The 14,113-nt window shown below is 34.8% G+C and overlaps 1 protein-coding gene across 1 annotated transcript; it reads right to left on the reverse strand.

The window, feature by feature from the left end:
• Positions 1-7,577: 7,577 nt before the first annotated feature.
• On the reverse strand, positions 7,578-12,845 carry sfrp1b (secreted frizzled-related protein 1b). The gene is made up of 3 exons (XM_051911093.1): positions 12,171-12,845; positions 10,871-10,951; positions 7,578-8,473 (listed from the first exon to the last, which is right to left on the reverse strand). The coding sequence occupies exons 1-3, from the start codon at positions 12,664-12,666 to the stop codon at positions 8,148-8,150; spliced, it is 903 nt and encodes a 300-aa protein (XP_051767053.1). The 5' UTR covers positions 12,667-12,845; the 3' UTR covers positions 7,578-8,147.
• Between the last annotated feature and the right edge of the window lie 1,268 nt (positions 12,846-14,113).

The following is a 14,113-nucleotide window of genomic DNA, read 5'->3' on the forward strand; positions in this document are numbered from 1 at the left end:
CAGAGGCTTAAGGGGTTGGTTCACCCAAAAATGAAAATTCTGTCATTAAGTAGGCCTATTCACCCTCATGTCGTTCCAGACCTTCGTTCATCTTCGGAACACAATATGTGGGACAAAATATCCATATTTAACAAGTTATTAAGTCAAATATCGAGCTTCTGCCAGACCGCCTTCCATATACAAGTTACGAAGAAAGTGTAAACTGGCGTCGCGTCAATTACACTTTTTCCGTAAGTTTAATAGGGAAGGCGCATGACGTAGCGTAAGCTTTGTGAACTGCAAGAGGTTTACACTTTCTGCGTACGTTGAATACGGAAGGCGGTCTGGCGGAAGCTCGATATTCCACTTCATAACTTGTTTAAATATGAATATTTTTTTTACACAAAGCATAGCTTCGCTTTAGAAGGCCTTTATTAACACTCCGGAGCCGTGTGGAGCACATATTTATGATGGATGGATGTGGATGGAAGCACTTTGTTCAGCTCATACTCATTGAACCCTGTCACTGCCATTATAAAGCTCGGATGCGTCAGGATATTTATCAATATTTCTCCAACTGTCTTCGTCAGAAACAAGAAAGTCATATACACCTAGGATGGCTTGAGGGTGAGTAAAGGTTGGGCTAATTTTCATTTCAAAGTGAACTAATCCTTTAACAGACTCATTCCTCCTACTATGCAGCATCTTCATGTTCCCATCAAATATACATTGAAATAAACTCACGTTTTTAACGATAGATCAATTTTAGCTCTTTATTTATTTTTACCCTGTTTGGGATTCCTGTTACAATAATCAAATTATATAGCCTAAATAATACAGGTAAAGTCCATAAGCCTGAACAGAGCATGTTTCCCAAAGTCTGGTATATCTTTTCATAAAAATACTTCCTTACATTTGACACAAGCATCTTTTTATAAAGTCACAGAGTTCAACAGGTTCTGTATAAAAAGGAATGACTCATCAAGTAAAGTAGGTGCTGCCCTCTATTGGGAATCTGGTGTAAGTGCATGGATGGAGATAATGGACGCAGCTGTGGAGTATTTCATGAATCAGTTGATTGTATTACAAATACCTATTATTGGATATAAACATGCCGCTGTCATACAGTACGTCATATGATGCTTTTGAGACATGTGACTGACTGTCTCAGTATAAAGGTCAAATCCTGATTATAGAAATAAAAGACAGAGAATCGCTTGAGCAAATATATCTGCCTATAGAGTGAAAGAAAAAAAAACAGAGCAGTCATAAATTTGATCAAACTGTATTTTATATTTTTCTTGTGGTGAAAGAACGAACTTGAGATTTAGAGCCAGATTTTTTCTCTCAATCATCAGGGGGTTTGCAGTGCCAAAACTGTAGTGTGGGTAAATCAAGAGAGGGAAAAAAATCAGTGAGGAAAATTTTCCTCAGTCTCCAAACCAAATGTAATAATACAAAAAAAAAATAATACTAGATGAACTAAAGATTATTCAACTGAAAATATTTACTTCTCTTGTTAGTGTCTAAATGTGATACAACTCCAGCTTCGGCTTTACCCCATTTTCAATTTGTCAATGTCATAAACGAAACATATGAAAAAAGATGTGTTTATATCCCGGAGGTATGAGAGGCCATCAGCTGATTTATGAAATCCTCCCCTCCTGCCAAAATCTGCTCTCACCTCACAGTAGGGGTCAGGTCTGTATCTCAAGACTTGCAAGAGCAAATCAAGTCCCAGTGTGTGTGTTCAACTCCCATCTCTGCCAAATCCATGATCCACGACACCCAAGACAGTTATCATCTGTCCTGGTTATGTTAAAATTGAAATGCATGCTGTCCGGATTTAAATACATCTGATTCAACAATGAATTTGTGCCTAAAAGTGGCCGCCTTCAAGGGTCAGTTCACCCAAAGATGAAAATTCAGTTACTCTTTACTCTATGCCATCCTTTATGATCTGTATGTTTTTTGTTTTTTTTTAACATGTAACACAAAAGGAGATATTTTACAGAATGTCCAAGCTGCTCTTTTATAATGAAAGTGAATTGTGACCATGACTGTCAAGTTCCAAAATAGACAAAAAGCACTGAAAGTATGACAAAACTAAACCTATATAATAGCTTTGTGTAAGGAAAATAACTAAATCTAAGTTTATTATAAGAAATTTTAGCCATATCTAAATATACATAATCGCGATTGAGAGTTGTGAGCTACAGCAGACTTATAGGTTGGGTAGACAATTTTTTTATAACACATTTTGTTATACTGAATGCAACTCTCTTCACATCCTGCAGCAATTAATAGAAGTGGTCTAAATATTAAGACATGTATATCTTCTGTGGAAGTCTCATGACCAAAAAATGTTCGACCAATCATTGCATTCGGTCCGATGTCTTACCTGCCTGTCAACATATGTATTTCCATACCTCCGCGCACAGACATCACACATCATCAGCGCGTTCCGTAAGGCTATGCAGAGGTGTAGACAGATAGTCACTGAGTGCCACAAACAAACGGCAGCCGCCTTTTTTACAGTTCCTCCTGAACCAAAACTACAAGCTTATTGCTGCGTTTACGCCATGTCGTAACCGTAATTACTAGATGGCTGTTCACGTGCTCAGACTCTGATTTATGCGTTTCTGTGTCAACACTATCAATGCCGAAATGAATCTGCAGCAGTCAGGTGGCACAAGAGCTCTGTAAGTTGTTTACATTCATTATTATTGTAATGTTATGTGCTTTGAGACATGAGATAATTTAAAGCCGTCTCTCATCTTGTGACGCTTTGCAGAATCTGCTGTGTGTTCATGTGTTTTGAAGTGGCTTTGGAGAGCGCTCTGAAGGGAGGGTGGGATCTAGTGCTTCCAAAGCTAGCTTGCTATTGCTAGCCTCTCCAAAACTGCCTACCCTACCTTTAAGTGATGGTTTAAATTTTGATTTGTTCGTCACACTAAAAAATTGCATGATTTCAGAATATTTGGACTATAGTGTAAATCATATGGACCAATTTTAGGATGCTTTTTGTTATTTTTGGAGCTTGTCATTTCTGGTCACCATTCAGTTTAACTGTATAGAAAAAAGCAGTTCAGGAAGAATCTATGTCACATGAAAAAAACATGAGGCTGGCGCAAGTCATGACAGAATTTTGCTTTTGGATGAACTATCCCTTGAAGTTACCAGATATCGATACACAGTGCTGGTGGGTTACAAATTGTAATCAGTTACTGATTACAAATTACATAACAAAAATTGTAGTTAGTAATGTAATCCATTACATTCCACATTAAAGGTGTTAATTTATACATTTTAATGTGTTTAAAAGACAAAAGCCTTCCAAAGTAATACATAGTTAAATGACTCAGTGAGTGATAATTAAAAAAATAATTAATGTGTTCATCAGGAGTTGATTAGATATGCAATGCTGCAAAGTTAGTCTTGTTAAAAGGGAAACGATTTCTGTAAATCCAGTGATCAAATACTTTGTGGGTCTCAGTTTTCAGTGATAGGCACATGAGTGGCTGTGTGTGCAATTCCACAAACCTGTATATATAAGCAAGTAGGCTTTATTTTAGAAAGGAAAATTTAAAAGATAAAAAAAGAAGTAGTGGGGATAATTAATGAATTATGAATAATTTACTGCCATTGTGAGAATAACATGTAATCATGTAATCAACAAAAAAGTAGCTGTCTGATTACAAGTATTCTAAAATGTAATGTAATCTAATTACAAGTACTTAATTTTTGGTATCTGAATACGTAATCCAGATTACATGTAATTAATTACTACCCTGCACTGTTGATACATCATGCTCTTGAATATGTCTAAATAAACCATTCTTGTGTCATTGAGTTCGATTACACATTTCTTGGACCCAAAGTTCGAGAAGTACTTCACCAGACAGCATTCCTTAACTCCCACCCGCAGAAGTCGAGAAGGCCATTCGTTTGATAAAATTGTGAGATGTTGAACAAAGTGAGTCAGATTTATCTAGGCTTTATCTAGACCAGAATTATCGCACAAACAGACCTCTTTTTGGATAATTTTGTGCTAATGTTCTATCTTAAAATAAACATAACACTGGAAGACAAAACCCTCGTCATTAAATTGGGAACAGGGATGGCACCATCTTCAGAGTCTACGCAGCCCATCTGGCAGAATTCGCAGTTGGCATGTGTGAGAACTTCACTCCAAACCCCATGTGGAAGTATGTTTACCGAGCCCATCTTACCTCAGTTGCTATCCTGTGAGAGCATCATATTATTTATGGCTTTTAATAGGCCTTTTTCCCCCTCAAGGCTGGAGGCAAAAGAGCAAGTCTTTTTCATTCAATAAAGCTGGGAAATATGCAGCAGCAAAGCCAACAGCTGCTTCTAATGATCATCCCATAGACTCTGGCAGTCAATGTCATCCCAGAGCACAAAGCACAGCTATTTGCTTAACCTGGATAAACCATCACTATGCTTTTGCACGAGCTGGGATCGGTCGACTTCTCCTGGGGGTTACATGCGCTCTGGGTTTTTGCCATTTGCCGTGTATGGATTTTATTTCGAAACGTGTTCCCTGCAGATGATTTAATCATGGCGTGAATCAACCCCGAAAGGACGTCAAAACAAAAGGTTGGGGGGTCTTCAAATGTAACTAAACAGTTTAAAGGAATGTTCCGGGTTCAGTACAAGCTCTATGGACAACATCTGTGGCATGCTGTCGATTACCACAGACAATAATTTTGACTCTTCCCTCAGTTTGTAAAAACACACAAAAGTGCACTCACAAGTCTATGGGACAGGACATTCTAGAGGGTCTAAAAACTCATATTGAAGTTAAGATATTAATACTATTATATTCAGTTGTCTATAAATAATATTCAAGAGTGTATATACAAGCATCACAAGATATATATATATATTTTTTTTTTTAAAGTCATGAAAAATTCCACCACATTTCAAATGATGTATTATGTTTAGTAGCATTATGATGGAAATGATGCTGGCAGAAACAGTTGGAAATGACATTCATTAATTTATTCATTCATTATTTTTTTCACACAACAAATATTGGAAATTTGGAATAGTTTATTTTACTCTTTGGGAAACCCATTTCTATCACATTAAAAAGTCATGATTTGGTTAATCATAATTATAACAAAAAGTCATAACCATAAGATAAAAAGTCAAAATTACATAGTTATAATTATGAGATTAAATTTTTTTAAATTATGACAAAAAATATATATATATATGAGATAAAACTAATTATGACAAAATAATTGACAATAATTATGAAAATTATGAGGTAAAAAGTCATAATTTTGACCTAAGGTGAAATTATGCCAATCAAAACTGAGATAAAAAAAAAAAAAAAGTATAGCCTAATTATGACATAAGTCAAAATTATGACAGAGACAAAAGTCATTATGATGTAAAAAGTCAAATATATATATATATATATATATAAAATCAGCTCTACTTTTTATGTCATAATTTCATCTTTTATCATAATTGTTACTTCTTTTTGATGTCTTATTATGTCCTAATTATGACTTTTTATGTCCTAATTATGATTTACCAAAGCATAATCATCATTTTAAAAATGTAATTATTTTTAAGGATGGTTTTTATAGTTTAAGATTGAAGCCACGGATAAAACAATGTCTAAACATAAAATGTATTTGCATAAAAGTATTGCATGTACATTCTGCAAGCTTTCACTCTTTATTTTTCAACACATAAACATGGCCGTGTTATGCTCTTTAAAAGCAGCACCTGTGTGTTCAGACTAGACAGATGTCATGGCAGATTCATTCGCATATTGTCAACACCTGCAATCTGAATTTGATGCTATCTCTCTTACACACTTTATGATGCTGGGAATGTAAACAGGTGTAGTGCCAAAAGCAATATGAGACACACACATGGCATCACTGTCTGAGAGTCACGTGTCCTTACATTTACAGGAGTTATCTGCTCCACATCTTTCAAATGTTCTGATTTGCTGACATTAATTTCTTTCCATGGCTCTGATAATATATGCAGTGCTTTACTGAATTAATGGAAACTGAAATCAGATGAATAAAAGCAAGTGTTTTGATACTGTTTATAAGCAGTATGCATCATTACTGCAAAGTTGGGTTATTTGAAGGCCAGGCCTGTTAGAGCATGATAGTAGATAACAGATCTTACTGCTTCACAGCTCATCAGCTGCAAATAAGGGCCCTTAAACCGTATCAAGGTGATTACTGATTGGCGAGCATTACAACACAGATGTTTTCTCAGAAAAATGCCCTCAGTCAAAAATCATGCCGTTTGCTTTTCTAGAGCTGACGTATTTCAAAAAGCTTTGAATAACCATGGTTGCATCACAGCCATTAACTATGATTTGCTACTAGTTGGAGGCACTAGTCATCAGGGGAAGTGACTTTCTCTCTCTGGAAGGCATTTGATTGGACAAAAATCTGTGCAGTACAGGATGAGTCATCAATATGTTTGGTCCAATTTCCCTGTAGAAAAAGACTGTACATTTTAAATGTGTATGTCAAAGCTAATATGGCCTAAAACTTTTAACTTTTGATTTTGTTATTTAGTTATTAATTAATTAATTGGGAATAACTGGCTAAATTTGACTTTCTTTCCAGAAAGTTGCCTATGAACATTTGGTTACATAAATTGTTTAAAATCCAACACGATTTTTTCATTTGTTCAGAATTACAGTATTTATTTACTTGTTTATTTATAGAAAAATCCTCTTGTAATCCTCTTGGATCATTTATTATCATTTATAATTTATAACAATCTTTATATTTACTTGTTTATTTATAGAAAAATCCTCTTGCAATCCTCTTGGATCATTTATTATAATTTATAATTTATAACATAATCTTTATATACAGTATATATATATATATATATACAGTCAAATATATATATATATATATACAGTCAAACCAAAATTTATTCAGACACCTTGAACATTTCATTCATTAATAAAGTTTATTCACTATAGTGTAAAAAAAATGGTAATAAAAAATGACAAGATCTCAGAGTTAAACTGTGTCAGAAATTGAATTAATCTTAATTATGTCAGATAACACTTAAGCAAAACATGGTCAGGTCAAGAGTCTGAATAAGTTTTGGTTCCAAATTTTTATTCATTTTACTGGTAGTCCACTGTATAAAGAATTTTTGGGTATAATATGTATATATATATATATATATATATATTTTTTTTTTTTTTTTTTTAATTGTCCTCATAAAAAACAGGAGAGAAAACTCATACTGGCTTTCATCAGAAGAGCTGGGAGAGAAAAATGTCCAAATCTCTCCCTCCATCCAAAACAAACATTTCTGATCTGTCTATACAAGATAAACACTTTGGCTGTTTGCTTACACAGGGCACATGCAGTGTCTGAAATTTCTCTAATCTGATCTCAGTTTGTGGTGATTACTTCATTTTGATTTCACAGCATGTGCTTTGTTATAAAGCTGGACTACTAGGCAGGTCACGACTGCTACTTGTCTTTTGCATTTTCATGATTTATAACTACTTAAAGCAGTCACTAACTCACAATATCTAAGAAAGAATCCAGTGCAGTCAAATATATTAAAAATATGTTCTGTTTTAATGTTGAATGATTACAGTGCAATGTGCAAGTCCTCAGGCATGCTATAGAACACCTTCCACTTCATGATTAACTGTGATTTGCATCCTATGCAAGCCAAACAAACTGTCAAAAAAAAATCTGTCCCTTTATTGTCTAAGGTGCATGTATTATGTATTTTACTGAATAGACTAATAACTGACAGTTGTGATGAATAAAACATAAACATTATTAATAGACTGTATGAATAGATATTAATCCAACATGAAAATGTCGAGATATATCAAAATGCAGTGTCTGCAAAAGCAAAACTCTCTCAACTGACTTACAGCATAATGAAATGTAAATAACTGTGAATATTGTTTTGTACTTGGATTGATTAGAAATGTTCAAGAACATTATGAATTTGAACTAAACTGCACTTGTTTGTTTGCATGTATTCAGACATTTATTGGGCAAACAAACTCTTTCAAAACTAACTAGTTGGATTGTGGCATCTTTCTATACTATACTGTAAGGCAAAAGGTAATATAATGCTAATGACATGATTAATTACCAAATGATCAAAAATCACTTGAACACTGGCTCATAGGTTGGACATTTATGGCTTTTAAGTTTTTTAAGGGCCGTCTTAAATTCTTTGCTAGATTTGTCCCACTTGTGAATGCCTGTCAAAATATACTGTGTCCCCGCCCGACGACCCATGATTAAGTAGCTGTGCCCTAAGTTTTCCAGTTGTTGGCACGGACAGGCTGCTCCATTTTTCAGGTAAAAAACAAGCTTCTTTAGTTCCTGCTTTTTCAGAGTTCCAAGTTTCACCGGCTTCCTCCTTTTCTGCAGAATGATTTTTCGGTCTAAGTTGTCTATTTTGACTTCCTTAATCTTCGTCCTGATTGCTACAAAAAAGACAAATGTAGATTTTAGATTTTCACAAGTCAGTAATGTTCATGAAGTTTTAAATGAGACAATTTCATTGAATAAATCTAAAAGAGTTATGTAATGTCTAAAACAGCTATGTAACTTAAAACCTTTATTTAAAACCTTGATGGAAAATACAAATATTTAAAGTATTTTTGCTTAAGGTCATTGTTGTATTTCTTTGCCATGGAAATGCTGAACCCTTGGCTGTTTTTCATCTGTTTTCACATTTAAGCCAAGAACTCACTCTAGTTTATGTCTTTCAGATGCTATTCTGTGCTAATTATGCAAAGCTGGATGGTGCAATGTGTTGTATCGCAATATCGTCCAGGGTGTCTGAGGATACGATTCTTGGTTATGAATCAAATTCTAAATCCAACCAAGATCAATAAAGAGATGGCACAATTCCTCCCAAACTTACTCTATTAGTAATGTTAAAACTAAATGGGTCTTATTACCGATCCCCGAGGCACTCCTCAAATCACTGGCTATTCAAAACAAAATTATGAAAGAATTTGAATTTGATATGGCCCATGTGTATTGTAAAAATACAATTTTTAGGATTACCGACTACATAGAACATCTACTAAACATGATCAAACACATAATCAGGCAAAGAGCATCCTATTAAAGTACTCTACAACAGGGGTGCCAAACTCAGCTCCAGGAGGGCCAGAGTCCCCACAGTTTAGCTTCAACCCTAATTAAGCACACTTGATCCATCTAATCAAGTCCTTCATTACTTGAAAACTACAGGTATGTGTGTTGGAGCAGGTTTGGCCCTCCAGGAGCTATTGCTCTACAACATCATCCAGTAAGCTCCAAAATTTTCTTATTCCCTCGAGCTCTATTTTGGCAAAACAATTATCGTATGATGTACTTTCATCAATGAAAATGTACTTTCATGTTTCATCAAAGCATTCAATTATAAGCATTCTTGCTAAAAACATTAACATAAGCACGTTGTAGAAATATTCAAGTAGCCTAACCTAAAAATGTGCTTCACATGGTTACAATTATGTTTTATTCATCAAAATATATATATATGTTTTAATATGACTAAATCAACATGACTGCATTAGGTTACAACAACAAAAGTAATTTTTAGGCTCAGTTTCAGAGCAGGTAAAAAATATCTACCTGAATAAGGTAACAACGGCACATTTTCATTTTCACATTTTACAGTGTTGAGACACATAGCTTGAGATACAGTCATCCTATAATGACCAGAAAAAAGCCTTTGTTGGGTTGCCGCTTGATAGGTTGCCATAAAAATAAAAGGTCCCATGAAATTCTTGCCAACGGCAAGCTTCCTGTCTTTGACAACATCTCAGACTCTGAAAAAAAGAGACCTGCTGGATTCTGACCACATCACTGGTTCTTAGAAACGGCACTTGCAATGGAAGAAGTAGCTCTGCTTTTTATAAATTCAAAATATCTCCATTTGTGGTTAAAATCTAATAATCCACTGTCATGGATATGTGGTTTTACAAAAAAATCTAGACATGAAATATACAAGGAGGTTTGACCATGTTGAGTTGCATTTAAAAACAAAACAGAAAGGAACAACAAAAAAGACCAAATGAGCTGTAAACAATATGGACACACAATAGTCAGTGTTTATCAGTACTGTGGACACACATGCTGTTATGTTTAAGCAGCACTACACTATTCTTTTTGTCTCAAGAGAGAAATAGTTTTAAGGAGTGCAAATTCAGACAGCAATATTAGAAATACTTATTTCAGGCAACAATATTATTGGAAACAAATGTGTAAGCTAAAAACCTGGACCTGAACAGAATCACAATGATGGGAATCAGCCGATCGGATTTTTTTCTCTTGAAGTCATTAGGCTCTTGCCAGTAAATGAAGTGTTTTGAAATCACTTGCATTAGTAGCATCATGCTGAAAAGTGTTTGGACCAGGATTTGGTTTCCAGTGCCTGTTATGTTAGTAAAGATCTATGCCAAAACTCTTCACATCTGAAGTGTATTTTAATATGTCTTAGACAGATTTCCATGATACTCAATATAAGACCTCATTTTAAAAATGTTTTGAACCCAGTAGTCTTTCACTTTGTAGTCTGTTTCAACCGTAAGATCAGCCTGTTGATAGTAGTCAGGAAAAAAATCTCATTTTTCTCTGGTCGTTAAAGACAACAGATTTTACTTGCATGGTGTTTTTTTCTAGTTAAAGGCAACAAATTCAGGTTTTATTTAGCGACTTGACTGGAAAATCTCACTGATTGAGGTTATCATTTAGATGTTTGATTTATTTATCATCAATTTATTTTATTCTTTTTTTAATAAAAAGACTACTTATTTAAACTAATTACTTAAACACTATGCAACAATATCTCATAAATGATTATTTACCGAATTCACTGGCACACATGTGTTCCAGAATTCCATCTGTGTTCATCTCATTGTCACATGGCGGACACACAGAAGAGACACCTAAAGAAAAGAGACAAAAAGGTTCAATCCAAATGTTCTGCCGTATGTAAGCAATAATGGTTTATCAGCTTGAAATGTAAGAAATTAAATCTAAGATTATGCAGTGATCTCTAAGTGTAAATGTAAAAGTATCAGAAACCTAGAAATATTTAATAACATTCATCATCACTGTATTATTTTGATTGTGCTGCATATATATATATATATATATATATATATGTGTGTGTGTGTGTGTGTGTGTGTGTGTGTGCGTTTTTGTGACATCAGGACACAAATCCCCATTTTTCAAAAGGCTTATAAATCATACAGAATGAGTTTTTTTGAGAAAGTGAAAATGTGCACAGTTTTCTGTGATGGGTAGGTTTAGGGGTAGCGGTAGTGGTGGGGACGATAGAAAATACAGTTTGTACAGTATAAAAACCATTACGCCTATGGAATGTCCCCACAATTCACAAAAACAAACCTGTGTGTGTGTGTGTGTGTGTGTGTGTGTGTTTAATTTGAGAAAAAGAACTATGAGCCTCCAAATGACTGAATAACAAACTGAGACATATCATACACTATAAAAATGATTTTCATCATTATGTTCATCAAAAAACATCTTTGTTTCCATCCATTTAACCTCTTTATCACTGCAGGTTAGGACTTTGACACCAACTAAAAATCTACTGTATGTTAAGTTTAGTCTATGTTAAATTTATGTTAAGTGAGATCTAATACTAAATGTAATATCTAAATTCAATAACCCTTGTTTATTTATTTTTTTTAAATTCATCACAAACACATCTTAAATGATAAGCTTTATCAAACCATCAAATAAAAAATTTAGACACAACTAATGATTCTTTAATACTACAATTTTTCACATTTTAGAATAGTATTAGTAGAATAATAACAAAATGTAAACAAAATACTACCCAAGTATAGCTACTCTCTTTATTGACATCTGTGGTTCCATGAAGGGGGGGGGGGGGGGGGGGGGGGGTGGGGGGGGGGCCTTTATAGAACCTTTATAAAAACTGCTCACTGAAAGGTTCTTTGTGGAACCAAAAATAGTTCTTCTATGGCATCACTGCTACAAAAAAAAAAAAAAAAAAAAAACTTTTTAAAGAGAGTATGGTGAAGTGACCGAGTAAAAGATAAGTTAGAGGCACAATTTATGTCTACAAAATATTTAGGAAAAAAAAAAGAAAATAAAAAATATGACAATTATACACACCTGGGGATGTGTCCATATCATCGCTGTTGGTGGTGTTCATGGCAATGCACACGTCGCCCTCGGGAAACTTGTCACAATTGAGCATTTCAGGCCAAGGGAACCCAAACGCCTCCATAATAGGGGTACAACTGTCTCTGACAGCCTCGCAAAGCCAGCGACAAGGATATATGGGTCTGTCAAGACATACGGGGGCGAAGAGCGAGCAGAGGAGCACTTGCGTTCCGGGGTGACAGGCTTTGTGCACCAGAGGAACCCAGCTGCCCGCTTGCTGCTTTACCTCCGCTATGGTTTCATGTTCCAGCAAATTGGGAAGCAGCATCTGCTTGTAACCCACATTAAAACACAACCTCAGGTCCTCGGGAATGTCCATGCACTGTGGGTTTCTGCCGTAAATTTCCGGTTTCCAGTTGTAGTACTCATACTCAGAAGCATTGAGCAAAGGGAGGAAGAGAACTGCAGCTATGAAGATCCACAGCTTGGGGAGAAGGTTCTTCATGGCACAAGGGAAACGTATAGTATCGATAACGGTTATATCCACCTGCGTTGCACTGTTAAGTTTTCAGAAGTATGTATTTGCATTAGTAGTGCACGAACTAGGTTTCTTTGACGTCCTCGTTCTCCACAGTCCTGATGAGAGTGTCGCGCGCTGCCGTTCGTTTGCGCAGCGCGAGAGTGAATGCGCTTGAAAGGAAACAACCAATAGTAATGCAACCGGCTTGGCATAAAGTGAAGATTGCTCAATGTGTTTGGCAAATGGTTTTAAAGCAAGAGGAAACTAAATTATTTATTTAACCCCTTCACGTCTAAAAACAGAATTTTTATGAATATCTCACTAATGATTATCTACTCTACAGTTCGCAAACGAATCGTTATTTTGAATCGAATCTTTTTAATGAACAGGTTAAAGTTCACGAGCAGTCTGATCGGTTCTCGAGTCTAATAAAAACCATCAAGGGTCACACAGTGGTCTATCACACACCATGAATCGAACTGTATGACTTTATTCAAATAATTTCTGTTGCTTCATAATAAAGTCTGTGTGAGTGAATCAGGGTTATTATAGGTATAGCCTAACTAAAACCCTAAAACACATTTTTAATTGAAATTAAAATAAATGTTTACTTAAAGTAGCCTATTTTAAAAAGTAGACTAACTTATTTTATCTCAGTTAGTTGCCAAGGAAACATTTCTCATTTTCATTTAGTTCAACTTGATAACTAGGCCTACTAAAATAGCTAACTACAACTAAAACTGAAATAAAAATTAATAAATAAATAAATAAATAAAAACCTTTAGGCTATAGACATAAAACAACACTAAAAATGTCAAAAACACAAAACAAAATTGCTAAAACTTTAAATAAAGTTAAGCTGAAATGAAAAATATAAAAGTAAAAAACTATGAAAACTATAATATCTCAATTAGCCTATTAAAATATATGTGATATTACGATCTGGGAAAACCCGTCGGATGTCGCGATGGAACGTTTTCAGTAAAGTCAAAAAAATAGGTCGAATGTCATTTTTTTGTCAAAATTGGGTTTTCATTAAAAAATTCGCCTGTTAAGTGCAGAAAAATAGCGATTTATAGTGGCAAGATGAAAAGACTGTCTTTCTCTACCGTTACTGTTTAAGAACACCCGGCGGAGGTGCAAAAAAATCGGCCATAGCTTTCCCTCTCTTAACACTACAAGGACAGTTCACCTGTCAAAATAAACCACATAACATGTAGAATGAAGGTGTATTAATGCAAATTTTTCCGCCAGTCCTGTATAAATTACGGCATTTTTCTAATACAACTTTATCGTGAGAAGGCGGAGCACAAGAGAACAACGGAGCTATAGCCTAATGAACACACATGTTCTAATTATGTGTTTATTAGAGGTTGAATACTGCCAAACTGCCCATTCTACTTCTGAATAGGATATCTACTTCATAAAATGT

This window comes from Ctenopharyngodon idella, chromosome 10 (genome assembly GCF_019924925.1).
Source record: "Ctenopharyngodon idella isolate HZGC_01 chromosome 10, HZGC01, whole genome shotgun sequence".
NCBI classification, from domain to species: Eukaryota; Metazoa; Chordata; class Actinopteri; order Cypriniformes; family Xenocyprididae; genus Ctenopharyngodon; species Ctenopharyngodon idella.